Source organism: Gobio gobio (genome assembly GCF_949357685.1).
Source record: "Gobio gobio genome assembly, chromosome: 22".
NCBI classification, from domain to species: domain Eukaryota; kingdom Metazoa; phylum Chordata; class Actinopteri; order Cypriniformes; family Gobionidae; genus Gobio; species Gobio gobio.
The window spans coordinates 44,982,232-45,005,632 of NC_137118.1; the positions used below are offsets into that span (position 1 = coordinate 44,982,232).

The window sequence follows — 23,401 nt, forward strand, 5'->3', positions numbered from 1 at the left end:
ATATATATATATATATATATATATATATATATATATATATATATATATATATATATATATATATATATATATATATATATATATATATATATATATAAATAAATAAAAAATGCTTTTTAAGTTATTTTCAAGTTAAAGTAAATGAAAATGAGGACGTTTGACTAGGAAACTGTTTATAGTTTAACTTCTCACTCAAATTATAAAGCTGATAATGTATTAGAAAAAATAAATTAAATAGAATTATTTTGAAAACATTGCAACAATTTATTTACCATCACATATCCAATACTTTAGCTTGGTTTGGAAATGAATACAGTCACACAGGCGCATTGATCATTAGACTGTTCTGAGGGTGAATATCCTGATTTCTCATTCGTCACATGTGAGAAGCGGCTTGAGGCCTGTGTGTGTGTGTGTGTGTGTGTGCAGATGTTCTGGGTGCACATCATAAGCCCAGACCTGGTTGAGTCCAGATCCAGCAGTGCAGCTGTGAGGCCAGTGAGGGAAAGGGAAGCGACACACAATGACTCTGGCATCCTCAGGAAGCTCCTTTAACAGCTTCTCTTCCAGAACCTCCATCTGCCACATTCACACACATAAATCAACATTAAACATCTTCAGCACTCCTTATATTCTCTATGAAAGATTACGTTTTGGTAACACTTTACAACATTAATGCAATAGCCTGAGCATTTATTCATTTTGGTTAATGTCAGTTTCTGTTTTAACATACAGTAATTAATGCATCATGAACATAATTAGTATTTGTTGGTTATAATATCTTATGCATTAACTAATGTTAACATACAATCTTACTAGCATATTTAATCATCAGCGAAGATACAAAATATTTCAGTAAATATTTAAACTTCATGAAATACATATGGGATTTGTACAGTAGTGGCCAGTAATTGACATTTCCCACCCTTATTCAAAGTTTATTAATAATAAGTTATAGATTTTGTAAGCATATTGTGTAGTCGTGCTTGGAGTTGATTGTTTTATTTGTGATGATAAAACATGACAAATTGTGTGACAATTTTTGGCTAGACTGTCATACAAAAATAAGAGAGAACCAATTAAATATTATTAACTGATTATATTTTAGTATTTTATTTTTTTAAAGTAATGAACTTTTATTCAGCAAGGATGCATTAAAAAAGCAACAGTAAAGACATTTATAATGTTACAAAAAATATGTTTCAGATTGATGTTGCTCTTTCGGTTAACTTTTTTATTTTAGCCATTTCAAAATTCCTCATTTTCATTTAGTTAAACTTAAAAAATAACTCAAACTGAAAAGATATGTAGGCATATAAACAAATCTTAATATAAGTTACAAATTTTAGCTATTAGCTATTTAAAAATGTGAAAATAAGTCAAATTAAAACTGAAATAAAAATTAATAAAAAAATGGAAATATTTATAGATTTTGTAAGCATATTGTGTAGTCGTGCTTGGAGTCGATTGTTTTATTTGTGATGATAACGCAATGAAACATGACAAATTGTGCGACATCATTTTTGGCCAGACTGTCATACAAAAACGAGAGAACCAATAAAATATTAATTAACTTTTTTTTTCTTCTTTCATATAGTAAAATAAAAACCTATAGCTGTGGTTTATAAAACATAAAATATTTTCTTCATATTTTGATGGTTTCATATTAAAATGTATCATTTTCATTTAGTTTAACTTGAAAATAACTAAACCTGAAAAAAAAGTATAGACGTATACAAATCCTAATAAAAATGACATTTTTATTTCAGCTATTTCAAAATTCCTCGTTTTCATTTAGTTTAACTTGAAAATAACTCAAACTGAAAAATTTAAATAAAATAAAAATATGTAGGCATATAAACAAATCTTACTAAAAAAAAAAAGACAAATTTTAGCTATTAGTTATTTTAAAATTTCTTATTTTCATTTAGTTTAACTTGAAAATAAGTCAAATTAAAACTGAAAGAAATATTTATAAAAAACTGGAAATATTTCAACTTCATGAAATGCATATGGGATTTGTACACTAGTGGCCAAAAGTGACGTCTGGCCTTGAAAAATTGACATCTTCACCCTTTTTTTTCCAAATGTTATTAAACATTAGTTATAGATTTTGTAAGCATATTGTGTAGTTGTGCTTGGAGTCGATTGTTTTATTTGTGATGATAACGCAATGAAACATGACAAATTGTGCAACATCATTTTTGGCTAGACTGTTATACAAAAACGAGAGAACCAATGAAATATTAATAACTGATTATATTGTAGTATTTTTTTGTAGTAATTAACTTTTATTCAGCAACGATGCATTAAAAAAGCGACAGTAAAAACATTTATAATATTACAAAAAATATGTTTCAGATTGATGCTGCTCTTTCGGTTAACTTTTTATTCATCAACAGATCCTGTAAAATAAATAATAATAATCATAAATGTTTGTTGAGCAGCAAATTAACATACTACAATGATTTCTGAGGCATCATGTGACACTGAAGACTGGAGTAATGATGCTGAAGATTCAATACAAAAACGAGAGAACCAATTAAATATTAATAACTGATTATATTGTAGTCAATGTATGATTTTTGTTTTTCTATGCATTTTTTGCATAGTAAAATAAAACCTGTTGCTGTAGTTGAAATACTTTCTTCATATTTTAAGGTTTAATTGATCTTGTATGGTCATTAAAAACAAATCTCCCCCCCCCCAGACATCACTTGTGGCCACTAATAGACAGAAAACACATGATCCTATAGCGCCCCCACATGGCAGTCCAGAAACATACCACTGCAGGAGCCAGGAACACCGTCACGTTTCTGTATTTGGACAGATCAGTCTGGAATATAAAAGAGTACAGTAAGGAAAGCTACACATAAGACTTAATGCTAAATCATTTATAACCCTGGACCACAAAACCAGAGTCGTACGAGTCAATTTTTTAAAAATTGAGATTTATACATCATCTGAAAGCTGAATAAAGCTTTCCATTGTGCGATATTGAAGAAAAATGCGATATCCTTGTTAAATAATGCGATATTCGATATGCGATACAATATTGCTTTAAGTGTGTAAAATCCATTTCTTTCCCCAACTGATATCATAACCGACAGTGTTACATGAATACTCATCAAGACAGCCATTTTGACATAACTGTGTGTGTTTTTGACAGTTTGCGTGTGTAACAAGACACGAAAAAAAGAACGGCTTGTGCGCACGTTTCGGTGTGTGTGTGTCAGACAGCGCGAGACTGCAAGTAGTGGTTTTTCGCAAGTTATTGCGTTTAATAACTCTTTTTAACGTCAAGCAAGTCACATAAGTAACAGTTATGTGCTCAGTCTATTCTCTGCTATATGTGTTGACCTAAAACATACACTTTTCACCAGGCACGTGCAGGGGGGGGGGGGGGGGGGGGGGGGGGCTTTGGGTGCTCGAGCCCCTGCCCTTTTTCAAAATGAATCAAAAGTGCCCCTCTCAGACAGATATCAATGATAATATCGTGGTCAATAAAACTAAATAAATGTGATTATTATAACATGACAATGTTTACAATAGTAACGAACGGCTCAAAAGTCGGACAATTTCTGTTGAGGCGTTGCCATAACGCGTTGCTATAGTTGCGTTGCGTGCGTTTTGATTGACAGATGATTTTCCACTGTTCGGAAACGGCTCTCGAGCCAAATATGGTCCTTTCAGAGAGTGTGTGGCCTCGCGGGAAAAAAGTAAACCAATATTTTTTTTTCATCCATAATCAGAGCTAATGTGTTGATTTAATTACAAATCTATATATTAGCTATATATTTTAAAGTATTACACAATTCACCAATGCCCGTTTGTCATGTATATACACCAACCAATCGTGATCTGGCAAAGCAAGTTCAAATTCCATTGGGCGATGTGAAGTGGAGCGATAATTTTCTGTTCTTATTCATAAATCGGTTGAAAATTACATGGACAGACGAACTAACGTTTGTGGAACAATTTCCTGCGGTTTGTCTCATTTTATAAATTGCATCACTGACAAAATGGATTTTAACTGACAACAAACAAATCTGCACAAAACCATTCAGCAGCAAAAGTCGCATTAATGGTAAGTAGTGTTAAATTCACTTGTATTTATGTAGCCAATATTGATACACCGTTTACTATTTCATGAAACTATCAAAGTTAACAAAACCCAAGTGCCACCGGCACCTACAGGCCTATTATGTGAAGTGTAGGCTGGCCAAATGGTTACATGAAAGGACTTATTACCATTTTTTAATATTATGCAGCATTATGAAAGAAGTCTCTTATGTTCATCAAGCCTGCATTTATTTAATAAAAAACAGCAATATTGCGAAATATATTAAAATAATGGTTTTCTATTTTAAAATAATTTAAAATATAATTTATTCCTGTGATCACAGCTGTATTTTCAGCATCATTACTCCACTCTTCAGTGTCACATGATCATTCAGAAATCATTCTAATATGAGGATTTAATGTCAATGATGGAAACTGTGATACTATTTTCAAGATTCTTTGATTAATAAAAAGTTAAAAAGAACATAATGTAATAATATTTCACAATATTAGGCTACTGTTTTTTCTGTATTTTTGATTAAATAAATGCAGGCTTGATGAGCATAAGGAGATATATATATATATATATATATATATATTTATTATTTACATATTGCCCCTTTTTTACATTTGAGCCCCTGCCCCTGACGAACTCTCTGCACGGCCCTGCTTTTCACAATGTTAAAGTAGCCTATTAAAATCATTCAGATATTGCGTGCCCTTGCGATATGCATATTGCGATATGTACATTTGCAATATTTCGATATATTCGCGCAGCCCTACTTTCCATTGATGTGTGGTTTGTTTGTTAGGATACAACTATTTGATAATCTGAGAAATATTGTGAAAATCTCCTTTAAAGTTGTCCAAATGAAGTCCTTAGCAATGCATATTACTAATAATAATAATAATACATGTTTTATATATTTACGGTAGGACATTTGCAAAATATCTTCATGGAACATGATCTTAATATCCTAGTGATTTTTGGTAAAGTAAAAATGGATAATTTTGACCCATACAATGAATTGTTGGCTATTGCCACAGATATACCCATGACTGGTTTTGTGCTTCAGGGTCATATTTATACATACACGTTACCTTCCAGAAGTCCTGTTTGATAAAATGAACATCATTGTGTGGTACGCCACGCCACCACGCTTTACTCCTTGAATAGGCCAACAACATGGGGTTTATTTCAAATCCTGTGCATTGAAATCCCACAGACGAGGCTGCGAAAACCTGCGTTTCAGCACAGGACACTTAATGCATGCATATGAGCTGACATTTGATCCTCATTTAAGAGTCAGCGAGACTTACCAAACGTCCATTACCTGATCCCAGGTCAGCCAGACGGCCTTTGCGTCCATCTAGAAGCTTGATAACATTTGCAGTTTGTTCTTTTGTTGAAGGTAAAAATGGCACCTGAGAATATCACACCAGACCTTTTCAGCTTCTCTCTATTAAAGAGAGAGACATATAAAAGTATGACATATAAAGTCAAAGCACCTTCAGTCTGAAAGGGACCCTGAGTCCCGGCATACAGAACGTGGCCCAGAGTCCGTAGACTCCAGCGACGGCCGATCCCATCAGAAAGGTGACATTGGGACTGCAGTGGTGACGACTGAACCAGCCGCTGCGCTGCTCCTGCAGGATGAGCTCAATGCAATCCTCCATACTAATGCGGTTCAATAACAGTCAAATATCATCATAGGAAAGCATATCAGGGCACACATGCTTTTGTTTAAAGGATTAGTTCACTTTTAAATAAACTTTTGCTGATAATTTACTCACTCCCATGTCATCCAAGATGTCCATGTCTTTCTTTCTGCAGTCGAAAAGAAATTTTTTGATGAAAACTTTCCAGGGTTTTTCTCCATATAATGGACTTCAATGGACTCCAAACGGTTCAAGGTCCAAATGACAGTTTCAGTGCAGCTTCAAAGGGCTTTAAACAATACCAGACGATGAATAAGGGTCTTATCTAGCCAAACGATCAGTTTCTGCGAGAAACCGAGCAGTATTTATGCTATTATTTTACCTCTTTTCAAACGAGCGTGATCATCTCTGAGATCAGCCATAACTTCCGCTAAGTGAGGTCAAAATACGAGCCTGATCATAGATATATCGATCTTAGATGCCTCATTCTACTGATCTGTGCAAGCGCTAATGAGGCATCTACGTATACATCTATGACCAGGCTTGTATTTTGACCTCACTTAGCGGAAGTTATTGGTGGAGCTCAGAGATAATCCCGTTCGTCTGATAAGAGGTAAAATAATAGCATAAATACTGCTGGGTTTCTCACAGAAACTGATGGTTTGGCTAGATAAGACCCTTATTCATCGTCTGGTATCGTTTAAAGCCCTTTGAAGCTGCACTGAAACTGTCATTTGGACCTTGAACCGTTTGGAGCCCATTGAAGTCCATTATATGGAGAAAAATCCAGGAATGTTTTCATCAAAAAACATAGTTTCTTTTCGACTTTAGAAAGAAAGACATGGACATCTTGGATGACATGGGGGTGAGTAAATGATCAGCAAAAGTTTATTTAAAAGTGAACTAATCCTTTAAACATAGGATGGAAATTATAATTAAGCTACGGTATAAACATTATTCTACAACTTACTTCTGGGTATCACAGTCAAACAACATCTAGTGTTTATGTTCTATTTCTTTTTTAGGCATATACACTATATTGCCAAAAGTATTGGGCCGCCCCTCCAAATGATTGAGTTCAGGTGTTCAATCCCTTCATGGCCACAGGTGTATAACTCAAGCACTAGGAGACGCTTCTACACACATTAGTGAGAGAATGGGCCGCTCTCAGGAGTGTGTGTGTGTGTGTGTGTGTGTGTGTGTGTGTGTGTGTTCGCTTCTACACACATTAGTGAGAGAATGGGCCGCTCTCAGGAGTGTGTATGTGTGTGTTCGCTTCTACACACATTAGTGAGAGAATGGGCCGCTCTCAGGAGCTCAGAGAACTCAAGCGTGGGGCCGTGATCGGTGGACACCTGTGCAATAAAGTCCTTCATCACTACTATATATTCCACGCTCAACTGTTAGTGGTGTTATAAAGTGGAAGTGATTGGGAACAACAGAAACTCAGCCACAAAGAGCGGGGTCAGCGCATGCTGAGGGTCACAGATGTCGCCAACTTTCTGCAGAGTCAATAGCTACAAAACTTCTGTGGCCTTCAGATGAGCTCAAGAACAGTGTGTAGAGCTTCAGGGAATGGGTTTCCATGGCCGAGCAGCTCATCCAAGCCTTACATCACCAAGTGTGGGATGCAGTGGGGTAAAGTGCGCCGCCACTGGACTCTAGAGCAGTGGAGACGTGTTCTCTGAGTGACCAATCACGCTTCTCTGTCTGCCAATCCCATGGACGAGTCTGGGTTTGTCGGTTGCCAGGAGAACGGGACTTGCCTGACTGCATTGTGCCAAGTGTAAAGTTTGGTGGAGGGGGGATTATGGGGTGGGGTTGTTTTTCAGGGGTTAGTTCCAGTGAAAGGAACTCTTAATGCTTCACCAAGACATTTTGAATAATTTCATGCTCCCAACTTGGTGGTAACAGTTTGTGGACGGCCCCTTCCTGTCCCAGCATGCCTGACCAGTGCACAAAGCGTCGCTCCATAAAGACATGGATGAGCGAGTTTGGTGTGGAGGAACTTGACTGGCCTGCACAGAGTCCTGACCTCAACCCGATAGATCACCTTTGGGATGAATTAGAGCGGAGACTGAGAGCCAGGCCTTCTCGGCCAACATCAGTGCCTGACCTCACTAATGCGCTTCTAGAAGAATCCCCATAAACACACTCCTAAACCTTGAGGAAAACCTTCCCAGAAGAGTTGAAGCTGTTAGAGCTGCAAAGGGTGGGGCGACTCCATATTAAACCCTACGGATTAAGAATGGGATGGCATTAAAGTTCATGTGCATGTAAAGGCAGGCGTCCCAAAACGTTTGGAAATATAGTGTATATATACCTGAGAGCCATAGACATTTTTTTCATTACATTGTATGGAGTATATTATTATGTTATGATACATCCTAGGACACAAGTTAATAAGAAAATGAAAAAATCAAATTTTTTTTTTTTCAGAAACTTCTTATAAATCTCTAATACACCTTATAAATAGAAAAGCAAAAAATATAGAATTGCCAATCTGTATAATATAATGCAATACTACAATATAATTACAGCAATTAAGATGTGCATACTTTTTTTGTATATATATATATATATATATATATATTATATCATTGCAATGTTGTTAAAAAATGTATTCTGTTAATTAAATATAAAAATGAAATGTCAATAAAAATAAGAAATGTTTAAACTAACTGAAACAATATAATTTTAAGTTAAAGTAGCCTGCTGAAATTACTAAAGCTACTGCACATATAATAAAAACAACAACACCAAAAAGCTAAAAGCTAATTTAAAATATTAACAAATATAATAGTACATAATACAAAAACAACACTGTTTCACTGCATTGCATCTCACTTCTCAAAACTGTACTGAAACATACTGAGCACTATTTATACATATTACTTCATTTTCTGTTTATTTATGCACGCATAATGTATATTTTAATATTATTTTGCTGCTTTTTCTGTAACTTTCATTTTAAGGAGCACTTTTGGGTTTGTAGTTAAATACTTTAATTTGATTTGCAACACTTACACACACACGACCGGTAGAGGTCGCTCTGCTGCAACAATCCGAGGCTCGTGCACGCCTGTCTGTCAAATGAGCGCGGACAAACTGCAACCAAACAAACTGACATGAGTTTGACAGGGTGAGCGAATCGACTGTGCGTTTTAAACGCCTGTAAACTACTGTAAATACCACAGCGAAGATGAAAACAAACTCAAACATCATGTCCTGTTAGCGTTACACACGCCTCAGTTTTCTTCGGTACGGTAGACAGACTCTGAAATCCTCTGCAATATTCAGCTACAGCTAAATATCAATCTGTCTAAAACACTAAAATGGGCAGTTTTAACTTAAAAGATGGTTTTAATATGAGTACTGCCTTACCTACTTCCTACCAAGGCTTTCAGGCCTTCCGATTACAACGATTGACAGGAGCGAACAGCCAATGAGATTTCGATCAGCCTCTTATCGATCCGCCCTCTGGACTTCCGCAAATCTCTGGTAAATATTTCATCTTTAGGGAATATTATCATACAGACCTGTTAATTTTTTTTATTTCATTATTTTAAGACTATATAGTTTAGATGTCTAATGAAGCCAATTAGCCTATAATTTCTACAAGAATACTAAAATTAAATAAAAAAAACTACAAAACTATTTGTCATCCAGCAGGATATTTTAAGAAAAATAAAAACCTTTCTTGTGCACTGATTTATATTGTCAAATTACCCCCCCCCCCCCCCCCCCAAAAAAAAAAAAAAAATATATATATATATATATATTTGAAAATTTTATGGCAGGAAAAAAGTTTATTGCTAACACGCAGCGATGTTATTTTACACATTATAAATGGTGAGGGCGAATCCATTTCCTGGTTTTAGGGCTACAAAGTATTATTTGGAGCAAACTACAACTCCCAGTTGTACAATTTACCATGGGAACGTTATCATACATACAAACCTGTTAAAATGTTTGGTTTTTATTATTCTAAGACGGTTAGTTATGTAGGCTTAAGTGTTAATGTGTAATGAAATCTAAGATAAAACGTATTATAATTTCTACAAGAATACTAAGATTAAATAAAAACCTACAAAAATGAAAGGCAGTTTCTTTTTCATCCAGTAGGACACTATTAGACTTTAATGTAAATATAAAAACCTTCCTGTGCACTGAATTATATTGTCAAATTATTATTCCCCCCCAAAAATATTTTTATGTTAAATATGATTTAGGTTGTTCTTTTTAAATAAGGTATTATATATAATTATTGTTGATTTATACATTAATCAATTTGGATCGTTTTTGAGGCAAGCAGTTTGCCGTTATTCTACACAACATCAGTTACGCAAACGTATATTTTGATTTTTTTGTGGCGGGAAAAAGTAAATTGCTAACATGCTTCTCTAAGGATGTTATTTTACTAATACATCGAAACCATAGACCGTAAAAAATCGAAACACATTAGAAAGGTGAGAGAGAATACACCGAAAACACTAAACTTATTTCGGATTTAAAGACTACAAACTATTCTTTGGGAAAAAACTCCAACTCCAAGCAGAGAGCGCGGTTGAGTGACGTTGGAACGTCCGGGAGCGCGCACAGCAGAGAGTCAGTGCGCGTTCTCTCTCTGGCAGCTGATGCTGATGCTCAGAGGACACGGAGTGATTCGAGCATCACCGGGAACCGACTGAATTATCGTGCCAAATCTCCGGGCTTCGGTTGAGGATGCGTCAGGACGGATCCATGCAGGTTTGTGCTTGCGTTTTTAAAGCTTTATCGCCATACGTGGCTTTATAACATTCAGTTATTTCCTTTTAATCGCAGTTCTGCTGATCATTTCCGAATTGTATAAATGAAGATAAGGCGAAACATGTCACAATTGATGGTTGTAATGTATTAACCTTATTCTCAACATGATTGAATCAGTCGTTATGAGCATAAGGGTGAATAAAATGGATGGAAACACACCCTAACCGTCTGTAATGTGGGGGTTGGGGGAATATTCCTGTACTAACGCGTTTATAGCTCTAAATCGCTTCATTTCTGCACATTCATCATTATCATAATTAAATGATTGTCAGCTTGACTGTATTTTTGAGGTGTTTTTGAGTATGGGTTTTATGGATGGCTTTCTAGGGATCTTTCAGCCAATGACAAGCTCCACATTTGATTAATGTCAACTTATAACATGTGATGTTTTACTGTATTTACTGTTAAAACATGCAGTTTGGTTTGCATGTATAATTTTGAGAAATAATCTCACAAGGTCTGTACTTTCCAAAACCAATTCACAAGTTCATCTTTACGGATTTTTAATGGGGAAAACATAAATAATTTTATAATTTAATATCGGATCTTCCGATACCTTTTCAAGAATATTTAAAAATGAACACTAAAGTGTTCACTGGGAAACTAAATTGCTTATTTAATGACTGTTTACATAATTAAATAACATCCATTTATAAATGTGAAAGATTTTAGCATTTTTAAGCTAAACTATTATATTTTTTGGATTATGAAAAATGAATTTAGATTACAAAGAATGTACTATATATTATTATTATTCATGTTAATATGGTTGTAGTCTAATGAATATTATTGTGGTAAAAAAACAGTAATAAAATAACAACAACCATATCAAGTCCATTTTTAATTAATCCAATTTTTATTGTTATCAAATAGCCAGGAGAATATTTCTGCAAGTTTCAAAATGTTCCCTTTATTTTAGGGATGCACCGATATGAAAATTATGGCCAATGCCGATAATTCTTTATATTTGAAAGCCGATAACCAAAATATTGGCCGATAAATAAAATAAAAAATTACATTTTTGATATAATTTTTGAGAGCCTGATTACAAAACAAAAGTCTCAGCATTAAAAGCCATGACCCAAACACACAATTATGATGTTCTTATAATTTTATGTAGCATATTTTCCCCTTTTTGAAGTGATTCTAATCATATTTCAAGCAATTCAAACCCATCATAATGAACAGTGAACATCTGAAGTGTCTCAGCTGAAGGAAAGAATACATTATTTTTCCGCTTTAAAGCTGCACTATGTAACTTTTCCGTCCACTAGAGGTCGCCTGTTCAAGGCGTAGTTTGATGACGGCACATTTGAGCGCAGAATCTTGGGACATGTGGTCTTCACCTCAAAGCCAGTGGGAAAGAATCAGGATAGGACTCGGGCAGAAATCATGTTGATGGATGTGATTATCCGCTTGTTAACGCTCCACTTTTTTTCAAAATAGGCTCATTTTACAAGTCCCCTAGAGTTAAATAGTTGAGTTTTACCATTTTTGAATCCATTCAGCCGATCTTTGTATCTGGCGGTCGCACTTTTAGCATAGCTTAGCATACATCATTGATTCTGATCAGTCCATTAGCGTCTCATTCAAAAAATGACCAAAGACACTTTCAATATTTTTCCTATTTAAAACTTGACTCTTCTACAGTACAGTTACATCGTGTGCTGAGACCAACTGAAAATGAAAAGTTGCGATTTTCTAAACCTATATGGCTAGGAACTACTTTCTCATTCCTGCGTAATAGTCGTGGATCTTCGCGGCCGTACCATGGCTGCAGCGGCGCAATGATTGGTTGGTATTCTGTGAAACATGGTGGTAGTTACACCTTCGACTTACTATCACAGCGCTTTACAACACACAGAACCATGGCTAATCACACAGCTAAATCCACAACACAATTTGTCGGCTGCAAGCCTGAAACTCTCTGCAACTACACAAACTTAGTGCCGGTCACATTGAAAGTTACCTAGCTGGGCTACTTTCAGGCGCTGTAATATCATTGCGCCGCTGTAGCCGTGGTACGGCCGCGAAGATCCGCGACTATTACGCAGGAATGAGAAAGTAGTTCCTAGCCATATAGGTGTAGAAAATCGCAACTTTTCATTTTTTTCCCGCTATTTATTCATATTAAACATCAAACATTTTAAAAAGTTAAATATTTTAAATACTTACAGTCTCTGTGCTCACAGCGTCACAGACATTAATATTTTAACGATTTATAAAAGATGAATCACTGTCTGGCCATCTGGAATTTTGGTATGGAGATAATGGTTATGATTATAATTTTTTTTGTAGTATTACACCACATTGTGTGTGTATATTAGCACCATTTATTGGTTTTCTTGTGGTATGAGATCGAGCGTTTGGACCTAGAAGCGCTGCTGCGTGATGTCAGACTTAACCGGATTAACGTTACTGTAGTGAAGCAGAAGCAGGAGCGAGTGTTGTGGAGCTGAGGAACCGCTGGAGCGATTGTTCATAAGATGAACGCAACACACGCCTCGCGAGCAGCGGGACTTTTGTTATGCCACAGTCGCCGCTTCCGCTCCTCCGCTCATGAGTGTGAGGTAATGCAGCTCTATTGATCATATTACACACATCTGAGTGTGTTGATGATGGGATGGCGTTACTCTGTGCGTTCTCTCAGCGGCTGCTGTGACACTAATAAAACCACAAAATAAAACCAGAAACCGAGGGGAACGCGGATATGATGTCATCGACAGGCCACGCCCTCACACGTCCCGGTTCCTCGGGTAAAATAGCATCTCACGATTTACAAATAGTTGGAAACATTTGGGATATTGTACTCAAATGAACAAAATATATAACACTGGCCTAGTGGTTTTTGGATATTTTACTGCAAAAATTTTACATATTGCAGCTTTAATATATCGGACAAATGTTCTTATCGGGCCGAAAACGATAACATTAGAAATTAACATGTATCGGCTGATACCGATATATTGTGCATCCCTACTTTATTTGTTTTGTTTGTTTGTGTCCAGTAACCATTATGAAATATAGCTCCATAATGAATGCATTTTGAAGGTTTATTAGTGTAGAATGCAGATAAAATGCACGTTTTTATGGATGCACCGATGTGAAAATTATGGCAGATACCGATAACTCTTGATATTTGAAAGCCGATAACCGATATGTAGGCTGATAAATCTAAAAAAAATGTGATATAATATTTGAGAGCCTGATTATTACAAAATCAAAAGTCTCAGCATTAGAGCCACGTCCCAAAACACAATTATGATGTTCTCATTATAGTTTTATGTCGTCTATATGACAGACTTGCGCTGCTCATGTTGCTCTGAACTGTATTTTCCTTTTTTGAAGTGATTCCAATCATATTACAAGCATTTCAAACCCATCATGATGAACAGTGAGCATCTGAAGTGTCTCAGCTGAAGGAAATAATACATTATTTATCCACTTTAATATATCAGATAAATGTTCTTATCGGGCAGAAAACGATAACATTAGAAATGAACATGTATCGGCCGATATCGATATATTGTGCATCCCTACTTTATTTGTTTTGTTTGTTTGTGTGAAATTGTGTCCAGTAACCATTATGAAATATAGCTCCACAATGAATGTATTTTGAAGGTTTATTAGTGTAGAAGGCAGATAAAATGCAAGTTTTTATGGATGCACCGATGTGAAAATTATGGCAGATACCGATAACTCTTAATATTTGAAAGCCGATAACCGATATATAGACTGATAAATCAAAAAAAAAAATTATATAATATTTGAGAGCCTGATTATTACAAAATCAAAAGTCTCAGCATTAAATCCATGTCCCAAACACACAATTATGATGTTCTCATTATAGTTATATGTCGTCTATATGACACACTTGCGCTGCTCATGTTGCTCTGAACTGTATTTTCCTCTTTTGAAGTGATTCCAATCATATTTCAATTAATTGAAACCCATAATGATGAACAGTGAGCATCTGAAGTGTCTCAGTTGAAGGAAATAATACATTATTTATCCACTTTTAAATATTGGACACATTTTCTTATCGGGCAGATTACGTTAATATTAAAAAAGAACATAAATCAGCCGATACCGATATATCTTTTGTGTTTCTGCAGTGTTTGTTCAAAGCGTCTTCTCTCGTTCCAGATGGCTGCGGCACAGAAAGAAGGATCTGACCAGAACTTCGATTATATGTTCAAACTGCTGATCATCGGCAACAGCAGTGTAGGAAAGACATCGTTTCTCTTCCGGTACGCTGACGACTCCTTCACGTCAGCGTTTGTGAGCACGGTGGGCATCGATTTCAAAGTCAAAACTGTCTACAAGAACGAAAAGAGGATCAAACTGCAGATATGGGTGAGTTGGCCTACATTAGACAGCAGGTTTCATTAGACTAGCCGTGTAGCTTGAAATGAGGCCGGTTTAATTGACGCCTGGCTTGCCTCAGGTCAGTGTTTCCCAACTGGTGGATTGCAATCCACCAAATTACACAGAGGCCAACATGTTGTTCAATAATCCCTCCTCCTTACAAGTAAATACACTAGCTTTTGGTTGCATAAAAGTATGGGCATTCATGTTGTGAGATGACCTTTCCAAACGAACTCTGGTGCTGTTTGATTGAAATATGAACCAAAGACATCTAAACCAACTAAAAACAGGACATGATGTCAAAAGATACGACCCTACAAAGCACTGGTTCCTCCTGTCATAGGAGCTACAATGGCCGTTACAGGCGTCAGAAACCTTGCAGATTGTGTGTGTGACGGATAGATTCCTGCCGCTGTTTTGACTCCTTTACACATTTTATGCTCTTCATGAACTCTCAGCTGGTCAAAATGCCATCATATGTAGGCTACGCACATACATAGGGCCCTATGATTTCCGCGATCGCGGAATTGGCATATTAACGCGAAATCTATTGTTAACGCGGAATTTCCCAGAATTTGACATATTTTGAATGAAATGCGGTTTTGTGTGGGAGAAGAACGTATGTCTGGGGAAAATGCAGACCGGGGGAAGCAAATCTGGGCGACACAACCCCTCCCGTCATTTCAGCTCCCCCTTCAAAACAATGAAAGTATGGCGAAGCGATTCCACGGCTCTGCTTTCGTCTGCGAAAAAGTTAAGAAACTCAACACTAAGCCCTCAGTACCGAGCCGAGCAGCTCCCTCGCGGGGAGTGTTTGCTGTATTTTGCCTTGTTTTTAATGCACTTTAATGCAGGGCTCCAGAGTGCGACTAAATGGTCGCATTTTGCGACTAAAATTTGGGAGTGTGCGACTGAATTTTACATCCAGTCGCACATGTGTGACCAGTAAATTTGCCTGCTGTCGGTACTGGAGAAATTAAAAAAATACACTTACTATTTATAATTGATAGACGTTATGTCTGGCAAATTCAATCTTTGCCAGCCGTTTCTATATGAGATAATATTAAACCATTTGTCCGTGATGCATTTTTGCCATTCGCAATCCAGAAGAGAGAGAAAGCGAGCGAGCACTGTCACAGGAGCTACAGTGAACACAACACCACAGTCAGCTTAATGAGTGACGATGGCCAAGACAACTACACAAAAGTTTAGTCTGCTTAAACTTTAGGGATGTGCTGTGATATTAATCTAATTTTATTTTCGATTTTGGCTTCCAAGAATTATAAAAAGATGGTATGAGGTAAAACTATTCTTATAGCCGTGTTCGTCGAGCTCATCCTTCCCTTCACAGCCTTGCGCTGTCATTTCTCCCTAAACCTAAACTAAACGTCAGATTCTGTGATTGCTGTAAACTGCAGTCTCTACTGTTGCTAAACTGCGGGATGTGTTTGATAATAAAAAGCTATTAAATGCACAATAATCCGCGCAAGAGACGCTGTTTCCAACTTCAAGGCGGCTTATGTGTGTGTGCTGCGAAATGGACCGACTTTCACTTATTTTAGGCTTTGTGTGCGCGTCTAAACCATCAAATAAACAACAAATAGCCGGTGTCAAAATGACCGGATTGGAGAGTAGTTATTTTAACAGTTTATATCTTAAATGGTCATAAATAGTTTGGAGAAATAGGAGAATATGATATTATTAGTTCTACATTCGATCGGTCTTAAAGGGGCAGCGTCTAATAAACCTGTTGACGATTGAGCCATTAATTCGAAATAGGCAAATAGAAAATAGCATTAATCTATCAATTTATACAGTGAAAACTATGCAGTGTTATTTTACATTTCATTACTTTATTAGATTTATTTGTAAGTTTGTTCTTTACTGTAATATTAATGTTAGCAGATCTTCCGAATGCCTGCACACTGGTCCATTTACAAATAGATGTTTTATATTTTGTTCAAACTTTGCAGTTTCTTTTGCTATAGATATTTTACTTTTCAGATTTTAAAGCCATGTTAATTATGTTCTTAATTATGTTTTTTTTATTTTTATAAAAAAATAAAATAAAGTATAATAAAAAGAACCGGTAAGTATACTGTTAAAGTACCGGATCGATAAGCAGTATCGGTAAGAGTAGTAATACCATTAAAACCTTAACGATACCGATCCCTATTAGTAATACAGTGGAAATTTGTAGATTTGGTTAGCATGTTGATTTACGGTGTGCGACCCTAAAATTTCTGGTTGTGCCCCTAAAATTTTCAGTTGGGGGCCACTGTGCTCCTAGTGAAAAAAGTTAGTCTGGAGCCCTGAAATGTACTGTATGGAAAATAATGCCTTAAATGAACTTGAAAGAAAATGAGATGCGCGGGTCAGCGCGTCTTATGCTGCCTTCACGTGCTCTCGGGAATTATCGTAATATACGAGTTTCCTAGGTAAACATTGCACATGAACGCCCTCACATTTTGAAACTTGAATGCAATGCGCTCGTAATCACGACTTCAGAAGTCGGAATCATCAAATTTCCGATAGTACGTGAAGGCAGCATTATCCACATCATGTTTGGCTGAGGTAGATCTTAAAGTGACAGTAGCACTGATAATGTCTGTCATTAATGTTTAAAGAACAACGGGAACAGAAGATTGTAGCTTTAATGATGATTCATCTATATTTCACTTATTATTTATGCAGTTAAGAAAGGTGTTGATAACTTTATTCAATTTCTGTGTAGACTATGTCTGACGGAAGGCCATGGGTAAATATAACATTTATTATAATGGATTTATGTAAAGATTGTTTTAAATTCAGTTAAATTAAAAGTTATTTTTTAAAGCCTAATAAATGTTGAAATTGGTAGCTTTCAGTTATACTGTAATGTAACTTCATCAATGTTTCATATAGACATTAATATCAGTGATACTGGCCTTCATTCATAAAAAGATGCAATTACAACACACATTTAAAATATGCTGTCTTTAAATTGTTTCTAAATTAATTTGGAGAGTAACTGAAATTATTACAATATCAAAATATTAAAAACTCCAATGTTTTTAATTGCAATTAATCATGATTAATTACAGAAAAAATGCGATTAATTCTGGGTTTTTCTTATTATGAATTCACAGCACTAATATCTAGTTGTGACTTGAATTGCTTAGAGTGCAGTGTTATGCTGCAGTTTTTGTCCTGAAAAGTAAATGTGATGTTTGTTACCTCAATAAATTTAAGGTCATTCCTATTTTATGTTTTATGTTCTATTATATTCACATTAAAAACACTCTTTTTACGACTAACATAACAGTTAAGGGTAAAAAAAACTGAATTCCCAAAAATTAAAACAGAAAAAAAAGGAATTAGCAAAAATTAAAACGGAAAAAACGGAATTTGGGAAAAAATAAAACGGATTTCATAGGGCCCTACATACAACGAGTGCATTTAGCCCAGCACACAGCATTGTTTTGGATGTCCGGTAAGTTCTGTCTCAAAATATACGTCAAAAAATGACTCCAAATGACTTAGAGGGTGCGTTCACACGTGTAGTTTGGTTCTATTGGTCCGGACCAAAAAAGAAAATGATACATTTAGGGCTAGATTAGTTTCGCGTAGCCAGATCTTCAGACTGACGGCAGAAGGTCTGGACTCCTGGAGCTTTCATTGGTCAAGGACCACCCAAGAGGACGTTTGAATGACATGTAACGTAACCAATCACAGTTCGTTTTGTTCCACTTTATGTTTTGCGGCGTGAAAATGTAAAGTCGATGTCCCTAAACGACAAAAGTGGCACCACAGAAAAGAAAAGAACGGAACAAAACAAAAACCAATCTAACTCAAGTTCAACCTCTAACCTAACTGATGAAAAGAAAATGAGAAAAGCAAGTCTTCAGCGTTTCTCACGCCCTAACTTACCTCCCTTGGACCACGGAGATAGTCGGTCCGCTCGAAAATAACACATGAGAAAACGAAAAGACACCTCGAAACTATACAAAGGAAATAAATCAACAAACATAACAAAAGCTAACCAAAAGGGCAGAATACACAACGAACACAAAGAAACAGGAAAGCAAAGCCGCCCTCGCGTCCGTCCTGTCGCTCTTTTAGCAGCGGAAGTCGTGACGTCACGCCCGTTAAAGCTACACTGTGATATTTTCCCCCATCTAGTGGTGAAAATGTATATGACCATCCAGTGAATATTAGTTTCTCTTCCTCTCAATTCCGATTTCGTTTTAATTCCTACGGTGGCCGATTTAGTCCAAGATTAACATGGCTTCCAGTTCGACCTCGTCCACATTCGACACGGTGCCGTCGCGTGTTAAAACGCAAAAGGCGAAGCTTGAATTTACGGGTATGTCCCTCTTTGGCTGATGTACTTTCAAGATGGAGGGGCAACATGGCGACCCGCATTCGAACCCCTCACCCGTATGTATTTTCAATGGCATATTATAAACTTAAGAGAATACTTTATTACTTGAAAGAAATAAATATACATTAATGAGCACATATATTTTTGAAATAACTAAGTGTTTTTAGCTAAGAATAAACTAAAAAAGTTACACAGTGTAGCTTTAAGGAAGATGTACAGCTTCCTGTACCAATAGCCATCCCATGTAGCCTTAGAAATTGACAGGAGGCGTGAGAAAGAAAGAACACACAAGCACAAACAACTAGGGACGTAACACTGACATGTAACGTAACCAATCACAGTTTGTTTTGGGGCGTGAAAATGTAAAGTCAATGTCTCTACAATAACAGACTGGTGTCCATCTAATAAATTATTCATTCAATAATGTTGTTCAAGTTTACTGCAACAATGCAACCGCGAACTTCACATACTTTTGAAAATCCAGCGTTTAGTCGGTAAGCGCTCATTGTCACAGTTGTAAACACGACGGCGTTCTTCTTCCACGAAGTTTGGCTTCACGGCATTTGTTTCCAGGCGGACCGCTAAAGCAGGGCTCGACATTAACGCTTGTTTTTTTACACAATACTTTTTCTGACCTTTTTGAATCTTGCCCCTGACAAATAACCCAAAAAAAGAGACTAACACTAAAACTAAGCATTTTCCAAAAATAAAAACTAAACTAAACTAGCAAACCCACTTTAAAAACGAATTAAAACTAAACTGAATTTGAAAACAAGTCAAAACGAAATAAAAATAAAAACGAATGAAAAATGCAAAACTATAATAACCTTGTTTCAGTGGCACTGACGTCTCGTATCCATGCTTTCAGAAACCAGACAGATTCAGGAATGTTTTTAAACGCAACTCATTTCATTCTTGTGCAATGAGGGATTCAGTTTTGCTGTAGAGAATCAGCCCTTGCAGAATCACCCTTTCATGACACCGGATAAAGTCGTGCTTAGTGTGTTGCCTTTATTTTGTCCTTATTAAAACTTCAATACAGATTGATTGAAAACTGATTCGATACCGGAACATTTTATCTATGATACACGAGCTGTATGGAAACTAGCCTAAAGCAAATGCCTGTGTTTAAAATTGTGCTTGTGTTTTCCGAACTGATTCAAATTGACCTCATTGATTTGAAGAGGTGGCGTCATTACTTTAACGTCATGTGTGGAGAGCAAACGCTGATTGATCGCACATTCAGAGAGTTTTGCATCAACCTGCATTTCAGAGTCATTGATTATATGATCAGTCACTCACTTTTACACAAGCACAGCATCTGCTCATTTAGTGCTCAAATATATTGTCAGTTAATAATCCTTTTACTTGTAGTTTGTGTTGATGGAAGGACCATTGTACATGGTACTCTGACATAATGATTTCTGGGAAATCCTTGGCATTGCACTGAAAAGACTGAAGAGACAAGATAAAAACCATGTAGTTTATTTAAAGTACATTTTTATAGTGCAGATAAATGGCGTTATTGACTCCTAAAAGAAAGAATCGATTCTAAACTGCCTGAAATGGGTTGTCAGTAATTCCACACAGGTGCCTACATAGGTTTGTAAAACATTTGCATAAGGCCAGCCTATGGTTTTCATTGGCTGCCCAGAAACAACGTATACTTTGCCCCGCCCTCAAATACTGGAGCTGTAGTTGAGACTGTAAGAGTTTGATTTGAATCACTTCCAAAGGAAGAAGAGACTCACGCTGGAATTGGTGGTAAAACCGATGCCCTCTTTACTGTTCGTATTAAGTGCTGAGGAAGATTAAGATATGCTAATGATCGTTTGGTTTCTGACCTGTGTTGTAAGCAGTTGACTAATCACAACAGACTGGGTCATCTGACCAGTCAGAGCAGAGTAGACCAATCACAACAGACTGGGCCATCTGACCAATCAGAGTAGAGTAGACCAATCACAACAGACTGGGCCGTCTGACCAATCAGAGTAGAGTAGGCCTATCACAACGGACTGGGTCATCTGACCAGTCAGAGCAGAGTAGGCCAATCACAACAGACTGGGCCATCTGACCAATCAGAGTAGAGTAGACCAATCACAACAGACTGGGCCATCTGACCAATCAGAGTAGAGTAGACCAATCACAACAGACTGGGCCGTCTGACCAATCAGAGCAGAGTAGACCAATCACAACAGACTGGGCCATCTGACCAATCAGAGCAGAGTAGACCAATCACAACAGACTGGGCCGTCTGACCAATCAGAGCAGAGTAGACCAATCACAACAGACTGGGCCGTCTGACCAATCAGAGTAGAGTAGGCCTATCACAACAGACTGGGTCATCTGACCAGTCAGAGCAGAGTAGGCCAATCACAACAGACTGGGCCATCTGACCAATCAGAGTAGAGTAGACCAATCACAACAGACTGGGCCATCTGACCAATCAGAGCAGAGTAGACCAATCACAACAGACTGGGCCATCTGACCAATCAGAGCAGAGTAGACCAATCACAACAGACTGGGCCATCTGACCAATCAGAGCAGAGTAGACCAATCACAACAGACTGGGCCATCTGACCAATCAGAGCAGACCAATCACAACAGACTGGGCCGTCTGACCAGTCAGAGCAGAGTAGACCAATCACAACAGACTGGGCCATCTGACCAATCAGAGCAGACCAATCACAACAGACTGGGCCGTCTGACCAGTCAGAGCAGACCAATCACAACAGACTGGGCCATCTGACCAATCAGAGCAGACCAATCACAACAGACTGGGCCATCTGACCAATCAGAGCAGACCAATCACAACAGACTGGGCCGTCTGACCAGTCAGAGCAGAGTAGACCAATCACAACAGACTGGGTCATCTGACCAGTCAGAGCAGAGTAGACCAATCACAACAGACTGGGCCGTCTGACCAATCAGAGCAGAGTAGACCAATCACAACAGACTGGGCCGTCTGACCAGTCAGAGCAGAGTAGACCAATCACAACAGACTGGGTCATCTGACCAATCAGAGCAGAGTAGACCAATCACAACAGACTGGGTCATCTGACCAATCAGAGCAGAGTAGACCAATCACAACAGACTGGGCCGTCTGACCAGTCAGAGCAGAGTAGACCAATCACAACAGACTGGGCCATCTGACCAATCAGAGCAGAGCAGGCTCTCAGAAAAGGAGGAGTTTAGAGAGACCGAATCATTTATCGATCCGTTTCAGACACTGTGAGGAAAGACCTGATTCTGTGTATTATGAGAAAATAGTGTCTTTTGAACTTGCATGCATGTGAACCTGTTGTAGGAGAGTCCACACTAAATTAGGAGCCTTTAAAACAGCATAATAGAGGCCCTCATCACCTCCTCGGGTCATTTTGACCCGAAATTCATTTTCTGTTCGTCTTAGTGGTCCAAGACTTTAGGACTTCTGTCGCACTTTAACTTGGAATACAAAATACATTTCCCTGGATTTGAGGAGTGTATGTGGTTGTAATAAAAATAGTAACAAATCCTTCCCTCGCGGGTCAGTTTGACCCTCATAGGAATAAATGGGAAATGGGGGAAAATGGGCAATTTTTTCTTTAATTTGTCCAAAAATTTTTTAAAATCTGGCACAATCCAGAACAATCACACACACAAATGAAGGCATGAGACTACACACATATACACACACTCACATATATATACACACACACCTAGGAATTGGGGGGGGGGGGGGGGGGGGGGGTCATATACAGACATGAAGTGGTTAGATTTAAACATATTTACAATGCAAAAAAAACATTTGTAAGTATAATTGTAGGTCTTGGGGTCATTGTGACCTGCGAGGGAAGGAGTGTTGATTTGCAGAGCTCATGCTGGCTTTACTAACGGCACAATCATTGTGAGTTTTATTCATTTTTCTGGTGTGTTTTTATAAGTATATAAAAGAAAACATGATGCATATTTTAAAAAGGTCCTTTGACGTTGTCTTTATTTATGGTAAGCAAACTAAATTAAACATGAACAAAATTCTTCTAAAGTGAAAATTCTACTTCACATTGTAGCTTAGCTTTTCTTTATGGTGAAATTAAGCCAAAATTGATTATATAGACCTAGATTATGCATCATTTTGGCTTATGTCTAAAAAGAAATATT

The 23,401-nt window shown here is 37.1% G+C and overlaps 2 protein-coding genes across 2 annotated transcripts in view; one reads left to right on the top strand and one right to left on the bottom strand.

Moving 5' to 3' along the window:
• Positions 1-247: 247 nt before the first annotated feature.
• On the bottom strand, positions 248-5,739 carry LOC307118431 (ATP synthase subunit C lysine N-methyltransferase-like; the record flags this gene model as incomplete). Its single annotated transcript, XM_079804039.1, has 5 exons — positions 248-579; positions 2,786-2,836; positions 5,164-5,304; positions 5,383-5,487; positions 5,572-5,739. The coding sequence occupies 5 exons, from the start codon at positions 5,737-5,739 to the stop codon at positions 370-372; spliced, it is 675 nt and encodes a 224-aa protein (XP_079660165.1). The 3' UTR covers positions 248-369.
• Positions 5,740-10,309: 4,570 nt separating this feature from the next.
• The window catches only part of LOC307118696 (ras-related protein Rab-3C-like), a 47,551-nt gene continuing 34,459 nt past the window's right edge, over positions 10,310-23,401 (top strand). The window contains exons 1-2 of the mRNA XM_079804417.1: positions 10,310-10,470; positions 14,677-14,886. Coding sequence (XP_079660543.1) covers positions 10,447-10,470; positions 14,677-14,886 — 234 coding nt within the window. The 5' untranslated portion in view covers positions 10,310-10,446. The remainder of the gene's footprint in view (positions 10,471-14,676; positions 14,887-23,401) is intronic.